Here is a 24,691-nt window from a genome sequence, read left to right as displayed (position 1 = left end):
GTGATCACCCCCCACTCAGATTTTCCCAGAACAGTTAGGCCTATGTCTCAGTAGGAGAGAGTAGCCAGCATCAGTTTTCCCTGAGAGTGAGACCCAGCAGGTTATCAGTCTTTCCTATAAAAGCTCTTTCCTATGAAGTCTACTCTGTGCTTTTCCTATCCTGCTCAGCATGTAGCACTTGTCAGCCTATAGCCCCCGCTGGTGTAAAGTGATGTGATGCCTTTAATTTCAGCAGCCTCTCCCTCCCAGGGGCATGGTTGAGACATAGGCTGAGGTAGAAGGCTGGCTTGGATTGCTTCTGATTTCCAGCCCCTGGGAACTGAATTCCATGAAGAAGGGCCTCCATTTGAACTGAGCCACACCCCTCTTTTCTTGGAATAGATAAGCTGTTTTAGAAATTAACTGCATTCACCTGACTCAAACATGTCTGAGTTCCACCCTTTCCTGGGCAGTGCTGGAGTTTGAGAGTGGTTGCAGTTCTGTCTAATGCACTGTCAAGATGTTAAAAAAAAAAAAAAGCAGAAAGCCTTTTCAAAGTTGGAGCCCCACTTCCCACATTTGCAAATTGAGGCTTGAGTTGATACTTGGCTCTATGTGTCCCCAAACTCCATGTGTCTCCTTTTCTTGGGGTCTAGCTGTTTTCTAGTATTTTGTGCTAACTCAAAAAAACCTCTGTTGTTTTTTGTTTTTGTTTTGTTTTGTTTTTTTCCATCAGCCTGCCTCCTCTCTGCTTCTACAAAAACTCCTGGTTCCTTTAGTGCTTATTCTTTGCTACTAGTAAAGTCTGTTTCCTTTCCCCTCTGGGAACCAGCCTGCCATGCCTATCAGGGAGGGGTGCCAGCCTCCTTGGCTAGGCATACTTATAGTTTTGTGTAGGATGTCAGCCATTCCAGACTGATTTATGCTGTGTGTCTGGTTCCTGATGTACCCCCAGGAGTTATTCTGTATTGTTCCTGGCTATTTACCAGCTGCTCTGGAGGACAAACTAAATTCCACACCTCACTGCGTTGCCATCTTGCCCCATCTCCACATGGTGATAATTTTAAAAAGACCAACTTTCCATTAGTTTTATTACTGTTTTTAGATTCTCTACATATATTCCTGACCCAGGGTGGATTACTCTCACTCCCCCTTGTGTCACCCCACTGGATATGATTTCATGTACCTAAAAGAATTTGTTTCAGTTTGTTAAAGCTGCTTAAATGCAATATACCAGAAATGGGTTGGCTTTTAACAATGGGGATTTATTAAGCTATAAGTTCACAATTCTTAGGCCATGGAAATGTCCACATTAAGGCATCAAGAAGAGGACATCTTCACTGAACAAAGGCCAATGATATCCAGGGATCTTCTGTCTTTTGGGAAGGCATCTGTTGGTTCTTTGCTCCTGGGTTCTGTTGCATTTAGTTTCCATGTGTCCTTGCTTTCTTCTCCAAGGACACCTCTCTGAGATCTCTGTGTGCTGCCAGTCTTCTCTCAGCATCTCTGGGTGTTTCTCTGTCTGCATCCTTCAGTTGGTTTCATCTGTCTGTACTCTGTATCTTTCTGCCTAAGTTTCATTTGTCTTTTATTCTCTCATAAAGGATTCCAGCAAGGGAATTGAGATGCCCCTTGAATGGGCTGGGTCACATCTCCATGGAGGCAACCTAAGAAAAAGTTCCCACCCAAAAAATAGGTCTGCCCCCACAGAAATGGATCAAGAGTATATGGCCTTTATGGGGTACATAACAGCTTCAAATCAACACAGAGCTAGATGAAGATAAAATGAAACAGTAGTAGTAAAACTCTCATCACTATGCTGAGTGCATGGTTTTCAGTCATTCATTCAGCAAGCACTGATTGAGCACTTACCATGACATGTACCAGGCACTGTGCTAGATGTTGGAAACACAAGCCAATGAGGAGATAGAGGGCTTGCTTACTGTGCCAGTTTGAAAAGGTATATGTACCCTAGAAAAGCCATGTTTTAATCCTAATCCTACTTTGTATAGGCAGCCATTTCTTCTATTCTCTATTCAGTACTGTATGTTTGAAACTGTAATTAGATAATCTCCCTGGAGATGTGACTCAACCAAGAGTGGTTGTTAAACTGGATTAGGTGGAGACGTATTTCCACCCATTTGGGTGGGTCTTAATTCCTTTACTGGAATCTTTTAAAAGAGGAAACATTTTGAAGAAAGCAAGAGATTCTGAGAGCATAACGACACAGCCACGAGAAACAGAGTCTACCAGCCACCAACCTTTGGAGATGAAGAAGGAAAACGTCTCCCAGGGAGCTTCATGAAACAGGAAGCCAGGAGAGAAAGTTAGCAGATGATGCCATGTTTGCCACGTGCTTTTCCAGATGAGAGAGAAACCCTGACCATGTTCGCCTCCTTACTTGAGAGAGAAACCCTAAATTTCATCAGCCTTCTTGAACCAAGGTATCTTTCACCTGATGCCTTTGAGTGGACATTTCTATTGACTTGTTCTAATTGGAACATTTTCTCGGCCTTAGAACTGTAAACTAGCAAATTATTAAATTCCCCTTTTTAAAAGCTGTTCCATTTTTGGTAAATTGCATTCTGGTAGCTAGCAAGCTAGAGCACTTACTAAACAGGGGAGCAGGCATTTAAGAAGTGGTAGTTCATAATTTTATTTTGTTTTGAATTGATTTTTAAATTGTTAGGTTTTTGTTTTTTGTTTTTAGTTTTTACAGAAGTCGGCATAGATTCACATGAGTATAACTGTATTCATCTTCCTTTTCTCTAGCCTCATTTTGATTGATAATTTTATTTTTTTATTAATTTTATAGCTTAGGTATTATTTGCAGGTCTTCTAACAAATTATTTTCTCATCCCTTCTCCCTTTCTTGTCTTTTTTTTAAGCAACTTTATTGAATGATAAATAGTCTACATACCACACAGTTCACCCAGATTAAGTATACATTTCAGTGGTGTGTATGGTATTCACAGACTTGTGCAACCATGACCACAATCAATTTTAGAACATTTCCATCACCCTAAAAAGAAATCGTGTGCTCTTTAGCAGTTATTCCCCACCTTCACCCACTCTTCTATTCTCTTGCCGCCCAGTCCAAGATAATCAGTCTTGTTTGTATTTCTGTGGATTTGCCTACTATGGTCCTTTCATATAAATGAAGTCATACAACATGTGGTCTTTGTGACTGGCTTCTTTCATTTAACATAATGTTTTCAACGTTTATCCATGTTGTAGCATGTATCAGTACTTCATTTCTTTTTGCTTCTGAATAATATTCAATTACATGGGTATGCCACGTTTTAATTACCCATTTACCTGTTGATGGTCATTTGGGTTGTTTCCAGTTTTTGGCTCTTTGCATATCATGAGTAATGCTGCTGTGAACATTTATGTACAAGTTTTTGTGTGAACATACGTTTTCATTTTTCTGGAGTCTATATCTAGAAGTGGAATTGTTGGTGATATGATAACTCTATGTTTAAGCTTTTGAGGAGCGACCGAATTGTTTTCTAAAGCTACCATATCATTTTATATTTTCACCAGCAATATATAAGGGTTCCAGTTTTGCCCTATCTTCTCCAACAATTGTTATTATCTGTGTTTTTTAAACATTTTTATTGTGAAATATAACATATATACAAAAAAAGAAAAGAAAAAACAATAATTTTCAAAGTGGCCTCCAATAGGCAGCTACAGAACCGATTCCACAGTTTCAGGTTTTTCCTTCTAGCTACTCCAAAACACTGGAGGCTAAAAAAAAATCAATATAGTAATTCAGCAGTCATACTCATTTGTAAATCCTATCTTCTCTGTTATAACTCCTCCTTCTCCTTTGATTCTTCTCTCTGTAAGAATCTTTGGGCTGTGCCCTTTCTAACTTTTTCATGTTGAAAAAGGGTGTCGAGGTGCTGCAATAACAGGATACTCACATGGAAAAAGAATGAAATGTAACCCTGCCATACAGCGTGCAAAAAAAAAGAAAGGAAAAATAAGGCCTTGATAATATGGGATAGGGGGATGGAATTAGTTTATATTCTTGGAGCAGCTGGATTCCAGGACCTATCTAGACTAGGAACCCACTGGAGGTAATGGGTTTCAGGAAAGTAAACTTAGCACATGTTATAGAGTTTCAGTTAAAGCTCTAGCTGTTCTTTAGAGTTGATAGGCATGATGTTGGTTGGGATTTGGCAAGCCATGACAATTAGTAGTATCTATCTGAAGCTTACATAAGATTAGCCTCCAGAATAGCCTCTCACCTACTTGAATTTTCTTAGCCACTAATCCTCTTGTTTTGTAACCTTTCTTTCTCCCTTTTGGTCAGGAAGGTGTTATTGATCCTAAGGTGCCAGAGCCAGGCCCACTCCTGGGAGTCACGTCCCACATTGTCAGGGAGACTTTCGACCCTGAATATCTTGTCCCCTTCAGGGATAATGATTTTCCTTGCAGATTTGGGCTTAGAGAGAGAGAGGGCACATCTGAGCAATTACAGAGGTTTCCTGGAATTAACTGTTAGGCATAATTATAGGTAGTCTTAGCTTCTCCATTAAAGAAATTAGTTTCATAAGGGTAAGCCTCAAAATCAAGGGTTTGGCCTATTTTCTTCAGAGCCCCTAATGTTGGAGAGAACACAGGGGTTTCCCAGATAGGAAAGTTTAATGGTTCCATATTTTTCCTTCAGTCCCTCAAGGGACTCTACCGATACTTTTTAAAAATATATCTTTATTGTCAAATCTTCACACATCTGTACATGGTGTACAATCAATGGCCTACAATAAAGAACATCACATAGTTGTGTATTAATCACCATGATCATTTTTAGAACATATGCATCACTCCAGAAAAAAAATTTAAAAAGAAAGGAACATCTATATCCCATACCCCTTGCACCTCCCTCTCATTGACCACTAGTATTTAAATCTTCCCAATTTATTTTACTCCTTATCCCTCCTATTATTTATTTATTTATTATCCTTTTTTTTTTTTTTACTCATCTATCTATACCCTGGATAAAAGGAGCATCAGACACAAGGTTTTCACAATCATACAGTCACATTGGAAAACATATCATTATACAATTATCTTCAAGAATCAAGGCTACTGGAACACAGTTCAGCAGTTTCAGGTACTTCCCTCCAGCCATTCCAATATGCCACAAATTAAAATGGTATATCTATATAATGCATAAGATAACCTCCAGGATAATCTTTTAACTCTGTTTGAAATCTCTCAGCCACTGAACCTTTATTTTGGCTCATTTCTCTCTTCCCCCTTTTGACAAGACTTTCTTAATCCCATGATGCTGGGTCCTGGTGAATCCCAGGAGTTCTATCCCACATTGCCAAGGAGATTTATACCCCTGGGAGTCATGTCCCACATGGGCTGGGGGTACAGTGAGTTCTCCTGCCAAGTTAGCTTAGAGAGAGAGGCCACATCTGAGCAACAAAAGAGGTTCTCTGGAGGTGACTCTTAGGCATAATTATAAGTAGGCTTAGCTACTCCTTTGCAGGGATAAGTTTCATAGCGGCTATCCCTAAGATTGAGGGCTCAGCCTATTGAATTGGTCGTCCCCACTGCTTGCGAGAATATCAGAAATTCTTCAAATGGGGAAACTGAATATTCCCTCCTTTCTCCCCAGTCCCCCAAGGGGACTTTGCAAACACTTCTTTATTCATTGCCCAGATTACTCTGAGATATATCAGGGCATCATACTAACCTGTACAAACTAACAAGATCTCATGCCCCATTCAAGATTCCATGTAACTATGCTGTTCAACTAAACTGAACATACGAGATAAATTAGGAAATGCACTACCCAAAATGTAAATTTTGCACCAAATAAACATCTCTCTCTTTGGTCTCACACAGAAGTTGAAGTTTTAAAATATGGATGATATTTTCCTTTACCCTGCATTCTGATCTACCCCAGTCCTATCCACATCAGCTTCATTCGTATCTCTAGATGAAGTCTAATCACTTTTTCAACTTTTGAAACGGTTCCTGTCGGGAAGTGCTGACTTTCATAGCTTCAGAGCTTTAATTCTGAGTCTCAGGTATCACATAAATACCTGAAGTTTCTGGGAACAACCAGGTTATATACAACCAGCTCAGTATCTCAGAATTTAAAAATAACAGTTATAATCCTAAATATATATATGATTACTCTAAAAACTTATAATAGCAGACCTTTACAGTAGGCCCCAACCTGATAACCTAATGCTCTCAACTTCAGTTCCCCGAATTTTTATGTTATAGTTAGTCCATATGAGTGAGGCACGATATTTGACTTTTTGTTTCTGACATTCCATTTAACACGCGATCCTAAAGGTTCATTCACCTAGTTGCATGCCTCACAACTTCATTCTTCAGTAGTCTGTTATATGTACCATAGTTCCCCCTTCCATTCCTCAGTTGTTGTACCCTTAGGCCACTTCCATCCATTGTGAATCATGAACGACATTGCCACCATAGACACCAGTGTGCAAACGTCGATTCGTGTCCCCATATTCACTTCCTCCAGGTATATACTGAGCAACGGGGTTGTAGGATCATATGGCAACCCTACCCCTAGCCTCCTGTGGAACCACCACACTGCCCTCCAAGGGGCTGCACCTCTCAATTTCCCAGCTGACAATGAATAGGTATATCTCTTTCTCCACATTTTCTCTAGTACTTGTTTCTTTCTGTTCATTTTAAAATAGTTTTATGTGCACATTATACAATCCAATCTATATAATCCAACCTTCACCACCATAATCTATATGAAGACATTTTCTTTTCTTCCACAAAGAATACCCCTCCGCCATGCCTCCTACCTGTTGACATTTAGTTTTGGCATAATGCCTTTGTAACAGTCAGTGGAAGCATATTACAGTGTTACTGTTGACTACAGACCCTAGCTTGCATTGATTGCACTTTTTCCTGTATACCATTCCATTTTCAGTACCTTGCAATGTTGGCATTCATTTGTTCTCCCTTATGCTTTGATATTTGTGCATTTAAGCCCCATCGCTGTCCACTCTAGACATTCCTAAGTTCAACCATCTCAGTCTATATCCTTTATCTTTCCTTCTGGTTTCATACGTGCCTCCAGCCCTCTCTCTCAATCATACTCATATTCAGTGTACTTATTATTCTGCTACAGTCAGGCTGTTCTGCCAATACATTTTCTTATCAGCCCTCCATATTCTGGGATATCTCTGCGAACAGTGTTTTTTTTTTTTTTTTTTTTTTGATTGTGGGTACCCAAGTGGGTATGAAGTGGTAGCTTATTGTGGTTTTGATTTGCTTTTCCTGATGGTTGATGATGTTGAATATCTTTCTGTGTGCATATTGGCCATTTTTGTATTTTCTTTGGAAAGTCTTCTGTTCAAGTCTTTTGCCACTTAAAATTTTTTTTTTTATTGAGGTAAAATTCACAGAACATAAAATTAGCCATTTTGAAGTGAACAATTCAGCAGCATTTAGTACATTCATAATATTGTGCAACCACCATCTCTCCCTAGTTCCAAAACATTTTCACCACCCCAAAAGGAAACCCATACCCATTAGGCAGTTATCTGCCACCCCCCTCCCCCACTCCCCTGGCACCCACCCATCTGCTTTCTGTCTTTATGGATTTACCTAATCTGGATATTTCATATTCATGGAATAATGCAATATGTGACCTTTTACATCTCATTTCTTTCTCTTAGCGTAATGTTTTCTAGGTTCATCCACATTGTAGTATCTAAGAGTAATTCATTCCTTTTTATGATTGTATCTCATTCCATTGTGAAGATACACTACTTTTTTTATTCTTTCATCCACTGATGGATATTTAGGTTGTTTATTCCTTTTACATATTGTGAATAGTGCTGTTATCTTCTGCCCATTTTATATTGTTTATCTTCCCTTCTGGTTTTAATTGAATGTTGCAGGATGCTGATATGCTCACTGGTGATGAGCAAGTATGGAAGGAAGTTCAAGAATCCCTGAAAAAAATCGAAGAACTGAAGGCACAGTGGAGTATCCTTTACCTGTGGATTAAGTTAGACTGTTGGGATTGCTTCCTTATTATTTAGAGCCCGGTGTTAATGAGGCCAAGTACAGGGTTTACCTTCCCATGAACCAGTGAGCTTCATTCTCTCCTATGGTTACAGGCTGCATCCTTGACCCAAGCCAGAAATTCACATAATGACTGCTGAAGATTATGGCAAGATCAGACTGAATTCTTTACCACCATTAGAAAATAACTTAAGCATTACTGGCCATTAATAGTAGGGTGGTAAGGTGTATTCTCTTCATATGTAAAAGGTAACAAAATCCTGGGTTCCCTTTCTCCCATAACCACCTGCATCTCTAGAAAAGAACCGTTTATAATTCTTAGAATTTAATGTTATCGACCCTCGGATATGAAACCTTCATATTAAATCAGCCTTGACTATAATGGCAATTGAAGTTCCTGCATTATACATTTTCTTTGCACAAATAGTAAGGATCACAAGTGGGTCAAAGTTCAGAGCAAGGACACATGATGATGGAGGTCATCTGGGGAAGCCTCCACTGATGTTGTGCTCTGTGAGAGGTATCCTGAATGAGGGACAGGATTGGAATAGGCAGAGAGAAGTCACCCCTATAGAGGAGTTCACGTCTGCAAAAGTATGGTGAAGGGAGACCACACGATAAGAAGAAATGAAGATCAAGATAGATGGAAAAGTTTGTAAAAGATCACCCAAATGCCTCAGGTAAATTATACCCCAGGCACTAAGAAATCCTGCAAGTGAGATTTCTAATCTACAGACAGTGTTCTTTGAGGAATTGTAAAGGTCAGGAGAAGTAGTTAGGCAAATGTTTCTATTTTTATAGATGAAATTAACAGTTTCTGAAATCTATAGCCCAGTGATTATGTTAATAGTCTTGGTAATGAATCAGAATTCATTACTAAAGGAATGGAAAAGAAAGCTGTGATCAACAGGCTGTCATACAGATTCACTCAGAACAAGTGAATCTGAAGAGTAACGGCTAACATCATGCTTTGGTAAAGCTTGTATCTAGATTTCAGAAAGTTATTTGACAAATTATAGTTCAGAAATTTATGCTACATAAAGTTGGCCCAGTGTCTTACTAAATTGTTGAATAGCTATACTGAAAAAGTGATGCTAATTGGATCACTTTCACCCAGAGGGTTCTGTTCTTATCTCAGTCTTCTTCAATACCTTCAAAAGATACTTGTATTGAAAGATGCTTGTAGGTGTCAATGATGCCTGAGTCTAAAAATATGGGATTTAAGAGGGGTATATGTAAAATATTCTATTTGGGTCAAAAAGTTCAAGGGTATAAATAGGTATAAAACTTGTCAGGATGCACTGACTGAGAAGATTGGTGGATGATGGTGTATACATATGATTGAATATTCTGCTGCTACAAAAAAGAATGAAGTTGTGAAGCATGCAACATTGTGAATGAACCTGTGGAACATTTGGTGAGGAAAATAAGCCAGAAGCAAAACAGCAAATATTGTATGGACATTTAGAAAATATTTATAAGAAAACAGGGGCCAAGATTGTAAGCTCTAGTAGCAGTCACATTTAGTTCAGAGCAGTAATTATTTCTGGATTTTGAAAGGCTGTTTTATATATGTATAACCTGGTATTTAGAGATAAGAATGAAGCTAATCAGTTCAGGATTAAGGTAGCTGAGAACACAGGGATAAAGAAGACATTGTCTGTATTTTAGAACTTCATCTACTCTTTGAGACCAAAAGAAGATAGGTTCGTTTTTTTCAGAACCTAAATTTTCTGTAGCATATTATCTAACTCACCCTGTCTGGATAAAGCGCTTAAACAATCCAAATACAGGGAGCCAAAAATGAGAATGAGAGCTTTTTATCCTGTACAGCTTAATGTAATGCCTGGAAAAATCCAAGAGTATATTAAGCTTATATAATCAAAAAGTATTGACAAATTCCCTTGAGGGATGGGAGAAAAAAATATGAAACTGTTAAACTTTACCACTGGAGAAACCCTTTATACAATGTCAAACATTAGGGATACCCAAATAAATAGGTCAAGACCTTGATCTTGAGACTTACTCTTGTGTATGTGGTGGAGAAGCTTATCCTACCTATAGGTATGCCTAAGAGTTAATTCTGGAAGACCTCTTTTGTTGCTCAGATGTGGCCTCTCTCTCTCTCTCTAAGCCCAATTCTGCAAGTGAAGTCATTGCCCTCCCCCGCTATGTGGAGCATGACATTCAGGGGTGAAAATCTCCCTGGTAGTGTGAAAGATGACTACCAGGGATGAGCCTAACCCTGATACCAGGGGATAAACAATTCCATCCTGATCAAAAAGAGGAAAACAAGTATAACAAATAAGGTACCAGTGGCTGAGAGAGTTCAAATAGAGTCAAGAGGCTACTCTGGAAGTCACTGTCATTCAAGCTTTAGTTAGACATTGCTACCATCATAGCTTACCAAACCCCAACCAAAACCATTCCTGCCAATCCTAAAGAACACCTAGGTCATTATATAAGATCCTACAAAGGTTCCGTGCACTAGGGTAACTTTGCAGAAATCTACAACCTCCAGATGGGTCCCTGGACCAGATAAATCCTGCAATGCAGAGGGGAGAACCTCTCCAGAACATCAACTAGTTCCATTCCTCTATCCCACATTATCACCAGCCCCTTCCAATATGAAAAAGTTAGAATGGGAATAGCCCGGATACCCCTAGAGTAGGAGAAAGATCAAAGGTGATGGTGGAATAATACAGAGAAGGTAGGGTTTAACAAATGAGTATGACTGCTGAATCATTAAATTGATATTTCTTTTAGTCTCCAGTATCTTAAAATGGCTAGAAGTAAAAACCTAAAATTTTGGAATTGTAACCCATACCAAACGCTGAAATCTGTTCTACAACTAATTGTGCTGCTGTGCTTTAAAATTTTTTGCCTTTTTGTACATGTTATTTTTCACAAAAAAGAAAAAAAGGTCAATTGTGATGATAAATACACAGCTATATGATGATTTTGTGAACCATTGATTGTACATTTTGGATGATTACATGATGTGTGAATATATATCAATAAAAAGTAATTAACTAAAAAAAGAGTATGAAAAAAACTTAGCGAACACATGAAATAATTTAGGGTTTTAGTAAACAGGAAAAGTTAAAGTTTAAGAATATGATATAAACTGCCCCATCCCCTAAAGATTACTGTAATCTTGAGCTGCATTAATAGAAATATAGAATGTAGAATGAGAACAGTGATAGCTTCATCTGATCATACCTATAATTTTCTCTTCAGATTGGGATAGAACATATTAAAAGGGTATAGAAAAAAATGAAATAAGTTTTGAGGAGTGGAACCAGGATCAAAGAAGCATTTAAAACCCTGTCTTTAGATAGGAAGAAACTGGGAAAATAGCAGATGCTGAGAGCAAGAGGGCTGTGTTCATGAGCTGAAAGAGCAGTTGCACTGAAGAGGAGTAGGCTTGTTCTCTGTGGTTCCATGCTATGGAATTAGAGCCCACAGATGACACAGTTCCTGTGCAGTCACGGTGCAGCAGGGTTTTACTGAAATTTGGCCCTGTGCTGGGCACCTTGCCAGGAACTGAGGACCCACTGATTAAGAAGACACAGCCCTGCTCTCACAACTCTCACACATAGTGGAGATAATAAATGTGTATTTTAGTAAAGATAGATATTTGTAGGGGCATCAAAAGGCAGAATAGTCAACTTTGGGAGGCTAAAAAAAGGTTTCCTAAAGGAGGTAACAGCTGAGCTTGGAGAATGAGTCTAAGTGAAAAATGGTAGTCCAGCAGAGGGAATAATCTTTGCAGAGATGCAGATTGTGAATGTCTGGTTTTGAGAAATTACCAATTATTTAGTATGAGAAAAAAGGAATGTGACAAGGCCTTAGATATCATGGACAAGATACTAGATTTCATAGGTGAAAGAGGCCCATGACGGATTTTAAGCAGTAGAGTAATAAATACAATTAGATGAGGAAAAAGCCCTGTTGTTTGTTGGTGTCTGAACCTCAGGGAGCTGATTAATTCCCATTTGAATTTACTTTGCTACATTTTCTCTTTCCCCCTAATCCTCTTATGATCATTTCAGGTGTTCAGGAAAAAAAGGTATCTGAACTGCATTCATAGATAATCTATCCTTTATTGATGGGCTTCCAGCCCTGCTTAGATCCAGAGCTCAACTTTAGAACAGAATGACTTGTGAAACACTAAGCAAATGCCAGTGATTAAATCTCTAACAAATACATGTCAGCATTAGCTTGGGGGAAAAAAGCCTCTTAGTAAAATTATTCAATTTTTTTTGCTCACTGGGGTGTTTTACAGGAAAGGTTTTGCCTTGTTTGCCAGGAGATGGTTGCCAGTGTTATGAAGGGAAATTGGCACACGGTCCTTTCCAGCCTGCTGGGGGAGAAAGTAGATGTATTCCTATGAGTGACTGTAGAACATCACATCTGGTTTTTACTTCTAAGACTTGTCATTCAAACGTCTTTAAAATGAGTTAGAGCATATATATGTGAATAGATAAATAGTAGTGAAGGTCAAACAATATAATGTTAAAATAAAGTGCCGAGTCTTGCCACAGAAATGTCTAGCATTGTGTAAGAGACAGTCATTCCTCCTGACAGTTCATCAAATATCTAATCCTGGAATGAAAAGCCACAGAGGTTAGCCCAGCAATCTGTTACAAAATCAGTGCATTGCTTAAGATATTGCTTCCCTCAACCTTTGGGGGATATATTCAGCCTCTTGGAGATGAAACAAACATTAAACATACATGTCAGATGAATACAAAAGAAAATCCCCAACTCACGTTTCTTCAATAAATATACCTCTTCCAGTTTCAGAATCAACTCCTCAAAGACAGGTCTCATCCTAAAATTGTGTGGTGTGTTATACAGGAGATGTGATATAAAGAGCCCTCACCAGTGTATTCTGGAGCTTGAAATTCTCACCAAGGAAGTCATGCCCCTCAAGGAAGGGATTAAGCCTCCAGGAGGCCCCTGCTAAAAGGAATATATGTTTCTCGTGAGATTTAGTATTTGATAAAAATACTAGTGTTCACTCCCACAAGTGGCTTGTGGTTTATTAAATGTATTTGCTAATGTTTTGGAGCAGTTCCCTGAGAGCACAGACACTAAGAAGAGGTAGATTTTGCTGGAGGGATGAATTAGGGAGTGTTGTAGTACCCAGTGGCTGTCCAGTCCAGGTGTAGTGTGCTGTGCTAGGACATCAGTGAGGAAGGGTTTAGAGAGGAGGGCAGTAGAGCATTAATCGGGATGGAGTGTGGGAGTGAGAAGGAGGGTGAGGATGGGGCAAGTTAGGCCAAACTCAGGCCACAGAACCATTTTCCTTAAGTTTAGTCATACTCAGGCCATGAAGCAGTGGGAGGAGGAAGGCACTAACAGTTGCATAGCATGTACTTTGAGCACACCTCTGAATATTTCCTCAGTGTGTCCCTCGTGCCCAGAACTCTGCCTGGTTCATAATAGGGCACATAAAGAACTTCTTTTGTTTTACATACAGTATCTTATTTCATTCTTACAGTGAAAGTAGGTCTTTTCATTTGTAGTCTATCTAAAGCACTTAGGTGATTTCCTCAGAACCCCAGAACTCACAGATGACAGGACTAGCTCAGATTTGAATCCACCTTTATCTACAGTCAAAGGCTATGTTGTTTCTGCTACTCTTCAAACTTTTCCTCCCCACTGGAATTCCAGCGTATGAAAGCAGATGAATTTGCAGCTCCTCTGGTCAGAAGTTGGGCAGGAATGAGGGAAGGGCAAATAGCAGCCCAGCATCCTTTTTGGTCTCTGCTTCTCCTAACAACCAGCATAGGAAAGAAATCATGTGTGGTCACAGTGTGACTCAGCTCTAACCTTCAGCTATGCTTCAAAGGACTTCACCTCTGAGGGACTCCAAGCACTCTCTATCCAACATGACCTTACTCTTCTGACTGCCTCTGAGAGAGGACAAGGAATCTCAGAGTTAGCAAGAGAGGTCACATGGAGGTTCCATGAGATTAAGTTACTGACTCATGATTAGTCAGAAAGTCAGTGTTGCTGAGAAGTGGATCTTAGGTCTTCTCACCATCCTTTTTCAAGCATCATTTCCCCTTGCCTTCAAATTAAATGTATAAGGCATGTTTTAAATATTTTGGAGGACGGGGTTTAAAATAAGAATACCTTTATTTGGTTAACTATAGGCTTGGATCACTTTGCTTTATAATAAAAAAATTTCTATATGTAATCCAGTGGAGATGAATTTCTTTAAATTGCTTCCCCCCACTGTCTTGTTTGTGCATTGTATGTGTATTTTGGTTTCATTCATGCCCACAATTCAGATGGCACAAAAGCAAACATGAGCTCCTCCTCATTAAAAAAGAATCCCTGTAAAGCTCCTTTAATCAAGTCACTTTTGAAAAAGAAGTTAACAGAGTTAACCATTTTAAACTGAACTAAGTTAACTTTCAGTCCAGTTTCAAAAACAGCTGCATTTATTTCATGATTAAGTTTAAAAAGAATACATACAAAAGTGTGAAGAAAAATGGTTCTTTGGGAACTGTAATCCTCCAAAGCACTGGCTTGGTTAGTAGATGGTTTGTTGATGTAAACAGAATTTGCTTAGCTGAGATGCCACTTGCAGGTTTTTGTTTCTCAAGTGGGTTTTCAGGCAGCTCATCTATGCAAAATAATGGATACTTCCTTCCCTCCTGTGCCTGGGAGCTCTTCAGCTTTTTAGAGAATCTCATTTTACTGCTGCTTTTTCTTGATGAAGACAATAAATCCTTAACTAAAGTTAATAACAGAGTGGGAACAAGTTCTGGCTATGTGCCAGGCGATCATAAGCAGCGACTCCAAGCGGCTTCCCGACAGCAACATCTACCAGCTGAAGGTGCTTGACTGTGCCATGGATGCCTGTATCAGCCTCGGTCTGCTGGAGGAGGCATTGTTCTATGGGATGCGGACCATGGAGCCATACAGGTGAGTCCCAGGGAGAGGGAAAAGAAAAGGCTAGATTGTCTTAATTTGGGGCAAAGGGCTGACGTTGTAAAGTCATTTCATTCCGATTAAGACGGTATGGCAAGTATTCCTGTCTGTTTCTCAATCAATCTGCAAAACCAAACTCTTGTGTTATGCATTCTTTTGTTCATTCATGTTTGCATTCGTTCGTGATTTCTAAAGTCTCTTCCATGTGTCAGGCACTGTGGGTGTACAAAGATTAATTAGACACTGCCTTATTGTGGAGCAGATGATTACAATACAATACGGTGTCTGCAATGACAGAAGCAAGTGCAGGGTTCTGTGGAAGCTGGAAGAGAAGGGAGCAAAACCTAGCTTGGGGAGTCTGTGTCATTAGCCTCTGCTGATCTAGGTGGGGATGGCTAATGTGGAGCTTTCAGTCTGGCTGACAGCAATGATGGTCCCTTCCATTTGGCAGTGCTTTATGTTTCACACTTCATTTCATTTGAATCATTTGCATTCATAATCACCTTATTACCCAGGCAAGAAATCAAGGAAACAGCCCTGCTAGAATATGTCATTGAGACAGGTGAAAGAAATATTGATAATCATTTGTTGACAGGTATCAACACGTCCAGATCCATGGGTGTTTTGCCTCTAGATATTCTTGTAAACTCAGAGAAACTTTGGTGGTGTGAGTGTGTGTGTGTGTGGGGGGGGGGGGTGCAATGTTGAAGTCTAGTGCTTAGTGTAGGACCCTGATTACCAGTGGGCTATGAATATAACTTTACAAGTCAAGCCTGAGATCAGTGCAAAGGAAAGAGCCTAGAGACATCCACACCATAAGCTGAAATTGTAATAACCCAGTTTCCTCCATAGAACAGGGTCACTGCTGGGCAGTGCACCTGGGCCCAGGGATGGTGGGGGTCCCTGGAGAGCAGGGGTACATTCTAGGCAGATGATGAATTTCCCAGTTCACAGACCATGCAAACATGTCAGCCCAAAGGAGTTAGGCATAAGAACCCAGGTCTAGATCTGTGAAACTGGGAGAACAGGCAGTAAGTAGTGCCTCTCCCTGCTCAAGGAGGAGCCTCAGGAGATGGCGGGGAGGGGAGTTTATCAGGATCAATATGACAAGACAAAAGCTTGTCCAGGATCTGGGATATCAGTTCAGACAAAGGTAGGAAACCAGAAATGAGGCACTCGATCAGGAAGCCAGGCCTGAATCAGGAACTTGGTACAGGCAGACAGGAACCAGAAGACAGCAAAGGCCTTAGCAGCCAGGTAGATGGCCCAGGAACACAAGCCAGCAGTAGTCCCAGGGAGACTTTAAGGGTGTTTTCAGATCTTCTGTAGATGGTTTCCTCCACTGCCTTGTGGGTGAACAGCTTTGGAATCCAGACTCTGAGTCAGCTTTAATCAAAATTATAAGAGATTGCCTTGAGGGCAGAGACAGTAGACTTTCCCATGAATAGTGCAATGTCTATTCTGTATGATAAATCTTGTGGGTTCTAGAAAATGTGAATCAAATACAAACAGATACATCTTCATTCTCTGAACCTCAGTGTTGTAATGAGAGACAGGTTGGGGATCGTCGCCGTTACCTCTCTGTACTCTCAGGAAGCCAAACCACAGGTTGCTGGATGAGTGGATGGACTCTAGCCAATAAATGCAGATGGAAAAAATCCCACTTTTCCCTCAGCAGCTGGCTAGCTGCTCTCTTGGCTAGTGCTGGACATGCACCAATTCTTCCTGCCACCTCCTCCCCAACCTTCTGACAGCAAGACTGTCCTGCTCAGTCAACTCACAAGCACAGAAACTCTAAATTGATCTATCATTTCCATAAAGAAGGCTGCTCACCTTCAAGGGTGTCTATTCTGTATGTATTTTTGAATCCTCTTCCCCCCAAACCTACCAAGGCTTTTCTGAAGGACTGAATAACATCCCCTTAATCAACTGGCAATTTGATTGACTTAAATTTGTGTGAAAGAAGAAGCCTTTCTTGTAAATGTGGCCCAAGTCCACCAAAATACAGTCCATAGTGTTTGGCTTCCATATTGTTATATTTTCCTAGCATTGGCTGATCACAATCTCTCTGTAGGTGTACTCTGTTCTCATACTGGGTGACAAATTTCCAAGCCTTCCTTGGTTCTCTTATGTAGAGCTTGTTAAAGAGTTGCTTTGTAGTGTTCTGTATTTCAAGAAATCCAATCTGTACTGATCTGCTTCAAGTGAGTGGGATTTGAACCTTTTCCTTTCAAAATTCTGATCGGTAAAAGCACTGTAAGTAATCCAGAACCAGCAAAGTTAAGAGAAATTAGAGGAATAGATGTTGTCATACTTTGCCTTTTTTCCCCTTTAGCTCAGGCAAAAGTGTAAATAAGGAATACATACCAATAGGTCAGATTCGCAAGGAGCCCTTTAGCAATTCTAGAGCATAAGATAGAAATAGGGAAGTTGGCAAGGTTGCTGCTCCTCCTTTGTGCATGCAGGAAGTCATATTGTGCTATCACTGATCTACATGATCTCTATGCAAATACTCTAGGGGGGCTTTTTGCTCACCTTTTGCCAAGGACACGGACAGTAGCCAGGCATGATTTACCAAGAGGTGACTGGATTGCCATCTGCCCTAACAGTTTTACAGTGTTAATATATTGTTTTCAACAGCGAGATTGAGGCCACTGGGCAAGTCTCCATGGTGATTTTGTCACTTCTAACCGTGACTGCATTTTAATTGCTGACCTTAGAGGAGAAAGTGTCCTTATTTTTAACAAAATCATTGCATTGCATTCAGCTTCCTTCATGCCACACTTTCTTTTAGTTTTACTCATTAGAAGGAAGTTCTGTAGGTTTCATAAAACAAATTGGAAATAATTCATGTGTAACAAAATGTAGAATCTTTATTATTAGATCATAATATTTCTCTTGAGAGTATCTGTGTATAGATCAGTGATTATATATGCCTACTCATTACAAACATTAAGCAGATTGAAAGTAATTTAAGGGTATTTCATAAATTTTATTTAAAAGTTTAATTCAGTCAGATCTTAACCAGAAAATGGGTTGGATGCCAAAGTTAGGTTGCCTGTTCATAATATGGAACTTGGAGTGGATTTTCCTATTGTAGATTATGGTGAGGTCCCACACTAGCCCATAAAATTCCACTCGGCTACCATAATCTCTATGCTGTAAATTTGCAAAAGAGGAACAAAACAAAAATGAACATACATTGTTTTAAAATTTAGTCTTAAACTAATTAAGATTTTCTTATTTTTGAGATCTTGAAGGAGACTCTCAATACATTCACTTACAACTTAATTTTGGTTATAAGAATAGTATATGTAAAAGCATTTTCAAAAGAACATTTAATTTCAAAAGAATGTATTCAAAAGGCATTCAAAAAGGAACAGAAGGGTTAAAATAATCTCTGTCCCACTCCCAAGAGGCAACCACAGCTAAAGTTCTTTACGTTTTTCTCTTGAAATTTTCTGTTTGTAAGTGACCAATTTGAATATATCCCAGAACCCCACTTAACCCAGTTTTATCATGGTGTCAGAGAGATGAAACTAAAGAAGTAACCCTAACATTTACCAGAATCTCTCAAGGACCATAAATGGGGATTACATTCATAATAGACTACGGTATTTCTTTAAAGCCCTCATTTCCTTGTAGGGTTTTGGTTTGAAGTGATGGGAACTGATGGTGAGGGTATTACAACATTGTGGATGGAATTGATCCCACTGAATGGTGTACTTGGGAGTGATTGAGATGGGATAGTTGTTGTATACATGTATCCACATTGAAAAAAAAAAGATCAACTGAAGAGTCAACAGTAATTAAATGCAATACTTTATCTGAATAGGCTCTAGTAATGGAGGAGAAAGGTCAAAAGGACATTATTGAGACATGAAAAAATTTAAATATAGACTTAGTTTTATTTCAGTGTTAAATTTCTTGAACTTGATAACTGTACATTATCAAGTAGTTACATAAGTGAATATCCTTGTTAGCAAATGGAAATGGAAGTAGTATGTCTTCAAGGAGCATGATGTATACAAAAACCTCTCAAATGTTCAGGAAACAGATAGATAAATAGACAGAGAGGTGGATAAATGGATAGATAAAATGATATGGCAAATGAAATGAAATGTTAAAATTGGTGAATCTGGGATTGGGGTGTTATGTTGGAGTTCTCTGTATGCATTTTGTGTTATTGTTATTATTATTTTAAATAGTTGCAGCTTATTATACATGAATTTTTACCTCAATAATGATTGACCACAATGAATGTTAACATTTTGAGTTTTGGTTATTATTTTTTGACATTTTCCATTATACATTATATAATGTTTAGTAAGGTAAGAATTCCATCTGGACTTCCCACATTCATTGCATTTGAAAGGTTTTTCACCAGTTTGAATTCTCTCTTGTTGATGAGGTGGTAAAGAAGTGTTTAAGGCCATTCCACTTGATGGTATTCATAGGATGTCTCCTCTCTTTATGTTCTTTTATGAATAATAAGGAAAAAGTTGGTTCTGAAGGCTTCCCAGGGTATATGACATTCATAGGAATTTCTCTGTGTGACTCCTACCGTAAACAACAAAACTGATTCTACAGATAAAGACTTTCCCACGACCCTTACGTTCATCGAGTTTCTCCCCCGTAGGAACTGTCTGGTTCAGGGTGTAGGGTAAGTTGTGTGGCCTGGGTAAAGACTTCCCCTGGACCTTTACATTGATATGGTTTTTCTCTAGAGTGAATTCTGTGATGTTCAATCAAGAAAATAAGCATGCAAAAGATTTCTTACACATATTACATGATCGCGTTCTTCAGAATTTTCATCAGACTTTTCTGATGGCTAATAAGCTGTGTACTTCGAGTGAAGGCTCACCTACATTCCTTACTTTTATAGGGTTTTGCTCCAGTATGAATTCTCTGGTACTCAAAACAGGCTGAAGAAGGCCTTTCCACATTCATTGCATTCATGGGACTTTTCTCTAGTATGAGTACTCTGATGCTGAGTAAGTTGAGTCATCTGGCTGGCGGTTTTCCTGCATTCTTCACATTCATAAGTTTTCATCTGTGTGAATTATCTCTGGTGGATAAGCTAGATAAGGTGTGCCCTCTGGTTGAAGGATTTACTATATCCATTATATTTAAAGGGACTCTCCGCACTATGAATTCTTTGATATAGAATGAGATCTGAGTGATAGCTAATGCATTTCCCACAATCTAAACAATTGTTGCATTTCTTTCCTATATAATATCTCTGATGGAGAGTAAGGTGTGTATGGTAACAGTAGACATTTCCACATATGTTTTTGTACATTTTATCAACATATCACAGTGAAGAAATACTTCATGAATATCCTTCTATGCACTAACTCCTTAACCTCTGCACTTAACTCCTTATGCAAAGAAGAACGAAGATACTCTGCTTCCCACGATATCTTATCCTTATACTTTGTACCTTTGCAAATCAGCTGAACTGATCAGCCTTTGTTTCAACTTTTCCTGTTGTCCATGGTGGTTTCCCATGGCTCAGTAATGAAATCACACCAGGTTTAGAAATGGAAAGTCCCAGCCAGGGAAGGTTCTGATAATTCTCTAACATCACAGCATGGTACAAATTTCTCTGAGCAGGGCCTCAGGTATCCCCACTCTTCCTTAGAAGACAAAACTCGTTTCCCTCATTCCTTTTACTGCTGTTTTCCCAGCTATTCTCCCACCTTCAGAGACTCTCTTCCCTCTCAACTCATTTCCACTCAAAACTGCCCACATGGGCTCTTCCACTTCTTTCTTCTTTTCTTTCCTTTTGTCTTCTTGTGTTTCTTGATAAGAGACTCAGTCCCTAAGTTGACCTGCTAAATACATATAGTAAGGTGGTATCAGAGAGACTGGGTAGAGGTAAGGGGTGGGGGGATGGGTGATGAGAAAGAAAAAAAGGGAAGGGGAAGTCAAGAATTCTCCTTAATGGGCGGAGAGAAGGAAATAATGGGTTCACACTCTATCCCATGTTCTATAACTTGTTTTTCTCACATTACAACAGAGTGTGGCCATCTGTCCTGATGAGTTCCTGTATACAGTCAATTCTCTTTACATGGCAGTTGTAGTCTATGAAGGAAGTCTGAACACTGGATTAGTAAATGCTGAGCCATTGTTCCTAGGGAATAAACTGGGTTAGGTTCCCAGGGCCTATGGTCATATCCTTGTCAACCAATCATTACATAACCTTGTGTTATGTGTGTTTCTGTTTAAAGATACTTTATTTAATGTATATGGTTGATTCATTAACATTGAACTCACAGCCAACCGCACTATAGCTCATGCATGGACAAAGCTTACCATATACATATTTTTCTCTGAAAGGCATATCACTGCCTTCTTCTACATAGGAAAACTAGCAGTACCTCAACGCAATGCTTGGGGGCCATGATAAACAACAAAATCACCAATGAAAAGCACAAAAATGTGAACAACATGGTACTAAATATACAAAAGAGGACATTTGTTTACCGTGTGTGAGCTGAAACAAGAAGGCAGACCCCATCTGGGAATGTACCGATCTGGTAACTAAAATTTTTAAAAATCCTTTGAATGGCTCTTTTTCCTGATTGAACATCAGAGAATCCACTCTGGAAGAAAACCACAAATGACCATGAATGTCCACGAATGCCCACAAAAGTGTCACAAATATTGCTTTTGAGGTTACAATAAATTTTAGTGAATAGGCAAATTTGCAAATACAGGATCTGTGAAAAACGGGGGTTGGCTCTATCTACCTCATTCTTTTTTAACGTATATGTAGTACTCCATCTCATAAACCCATCACATGAATGTCAAAGTCAATCCCCTGTTGTTTTCATTTATGTTTACTATGTCAAATAATGCTAGGTTTAACATCCATGTATTTATTTCTTTGTATACTTATGTGACTGAATACATAGGATATATCCATGTATACATTTCTAAATGTTAACTTGCTGCATCAAAATGCTGCATGAAAATTTATGTTCCTTTTAAATTTGGAAAACCATTACCAAATTTTGCTCCCCTGTATACCAAAATGTTACCATTTTCCCAAAAGAATATGAAAAAGATGACATTAATTTTTATTATATTTAATTTAAATTTATTTTAAAATATACAAGAGCCTTCTCCTTTTGCCTGGTCAAAGCCTGCTCTTTAGGCTTAGATTTGTTGGTATTGATTTTGTGTCCCCAAGTAGTATTTTTGTGGTGGTGGGAATGACATTTTTATGAGGTACCTGGGAAAGAGTTGAAGAGCAAGAAAGATAAAGGGACAAGTTGTGAGTGCATATTTGATGGAGAGAGTGCTTAAGTTAACTGTGCTTTGATCAAAGAGGGGGAAAAAGTGTACAAAATCCCCCTCAAGGAGAAGAAAGCAGTGAGAGTGAAATTTCAGCTCAGGGAGTTTTCTGTAGTTTCTTAGCAGAAAGGATGGGTGTAGGTAGAAAGAGTAAGAAGCAAAATGCAGCTGATAGTTTGTGTACATGATATGTTTACAAATCAAGTATTTGTAACTTGGAGGTTGCCAGTAATTACATAGCATCCACTTCAGTTTTTCATTTTGCTGGTAATGTTTTAACTTTTCCCTTAAAGACTTTGATAGTTAAGTTGGTAAAATGTGAGGTTTCTTCACAGCAGTACCTTTTACTATTCTTTCCAAGCTGGATTTTCCTTTGAAGAACTGCAGTTGCTCTTTTGTGAGTATTTGTCATCAATCAGTATGACATTCCAGTACAGAAACCAGCAGGACTCGCCAGTGCACATTATAGTGGGAGAACCTGGGCGGTGGTAGGTGCAGCCACTCACTCAACTCTCACCTGTGTCTGCCTTGCTATTCGCTCACATCTATCTGTGTTGCACAGATGTTAAAATTTTAATTTAGTTCTGAGGGTGCTTATCAGTATATCTGTCCATGAAGCTCCTTCTTAGAGGGCAGGGTCCTTGGCTGTGATATCTAGATTAGAATTTTCCTTAACCACACTCACAGAGTAGGAGCTAGAGAATTAATCAGAGGCAGTCCACTACCCAGAAGGCAAAATAAGTATCTGAGCTTCAGCCAGTGTTCTGTTCACTCACCTTTGCCATTTATTTCCCTTGGTAAGGTTTACAGAAGTATTTTACCCCCAAAAATGGTCATATCTTTTATTTTCTGCTATACATAAGTTTGGTATTTTTAGTGCCATGTTGTTCACATAATTCCTCACTTAATCATTTTATTCTACACTGTAATTCCCAACTAAAGTATTTTTGGTAGCATAACCCATATACAAGACTTTGAGCTGTATGTATTGTTTGTATGTATGAAATACTGAGTTTCCTGGCTTATCTAATCAGGGCACCTTTCCGTTAGGCTGCCAAGTTCCAAGACTAATTTCTTAGCCACAGCCTTGACTGGGGCAGCAGCCACCTTATTTTGAGCAAGAAAATTTTCTTTGGGTTAGTTAGTGAAAAGCACTTGAGCTTACAAGCGTATAAGCTGGCTGGAAAAATGTGTTAATATTCTTATTTTTTTGTGAAAAATAATATATATATATACAAGAATCTATAAATTCCAAAGCATAGCAACACCACAGTTAGTTGTAGAACATGTTTCAGAGTTTAACATGGGTTACAATTTCACAATTTTGGATTTTTATTTCTAGCTACTCTAAAATACTGGAGACTAAAAGAGATATCAATTTAATGATTCAGCATTCATATTTGTTTGTTAAATCCTATCTTGTCTGTATAACTCCACCATCACCTTTGATCTTTCCATCCCTCTCTTTAGGGGTGTTTGGGCTGTGGTGATTCTAAATTTTTCATATTGGAAGGGTCTGTCACTAATATGGGGTTGGGAGGTGGAACCATCTGATGTTCTGGAGAGTCTGGGCTAGATTTCAGAACTTATCTGGAGCAGGGACCCATCTGGAGGATGTAGGTTTCTGGAATGTTACTCTAGTGCATGGAACCCTTGTGGAATCTTATATATTGCCCTAGGTGTTCTTTAGGATTGGCTGGAATGGCCCTGGTTGGGGGTTGGCAGGTCAGGATAGGTAACAAGATCTGACTGAAGCTTGCATAAGAGCAACCTCCAGAGTAGCCTCTCAACTCTATTTGAACTCTCTCTGCCACGATTATTAATTATACTTCTTTTCCCCCTTTTGGTCAGGATGGAATTGTTGATCCCATGGTGCCAGGTCTGGATTCATCCCTGGGAGTCCTCTCCCATGTAGTCAAGGAGATTTTCACCCCTGGATGTCATGTCCCACGTAGTGGGGAGGAAGGCCTAGGTGTTTTTAATTTAACTATTTAACTATAAGTCAATTTAATTTAATTTGATGGGTTTTCTTAATTCATAATCTAGAAATACAACAAAAGGAAATGGAAAAAATTGATGAAGGGGAAGAAGGAAGAAGTAGCTGCTGCTGCCACCACCTACAATTCAGTTGTACACGTGTTTACTAAACCACTAACTTAAGCTTATGCCTAATTACTCGAGTTCACAGGTATGGATAACCTGGAGCTAATGTGAGCTTTATGTAGGAGGGTAAGGAAGAACATTATGAACAATTTCTCTAGTTGCGGTTTCCTTGGAGAATTAGAGAAATAGAAATATCTCTCCTTCAGCTCACTGATCCACTCATCTCTTGCTTGAGATGTGCCCATTATGTTTGGGTAAAGGTGGGTTTATTGGCCAGCTGTGCTTTATTCCAACCTTGAACCCACTAGTT

At 39.1% G+C, this 24,691-nt stretch overlaps 1 protein-coding gene across 5 annotated transcripts in view; it reads left to right on the top strand.

Moving 5' to 3' along the window:
* SMYD3 (SET and MYND domain containing 3) overlaps window positions 1-24,691 on the top strand; it is an 876,127-nt gene that overhangs the window by 738,001 nt on the left and 113,435 nt on the right. For 4 of the 5 annotated variants that reach the window (XM_077168525.1, XM_077168527.1, XM_077168529.1 and 1 more), the window contains 2 exons: window positions 7,899-7,986; window positions 14,796-14,970. In XM_077168525.1, coding sequence (XP_077024640.1) covers window positions 7,899-7,986; window positions 14,796-14,970 — 263 coding nt within the window. Of the gene's footprint in view, window positions 1-7,898; window positions 7,987-8,419; window positions 8,918-14,795; window positions 14,971-24,691 lie in introns of those variants that run through there. The other variant, XM_077168526.1, reaches the window with a different exon arrangement.

This window comes from Tamandua tetradactyla, chromosome 7 (genome assembly GCF_023851605.1).
Source record: "Tamandua tetradactyla isolate mTamTet1 chromosome 7, mTamTet1.pri, whole genome shotgun sequence".
NCBI lineage: Eukaryota > Metazoa > Chordata > Mammalia > Pilosa > Myrmecophagidae > Tamandua > Tamandua tetradactyla.
This window is presented reverse-complemented; position numbering and strand designations above follow the sequence as displayed.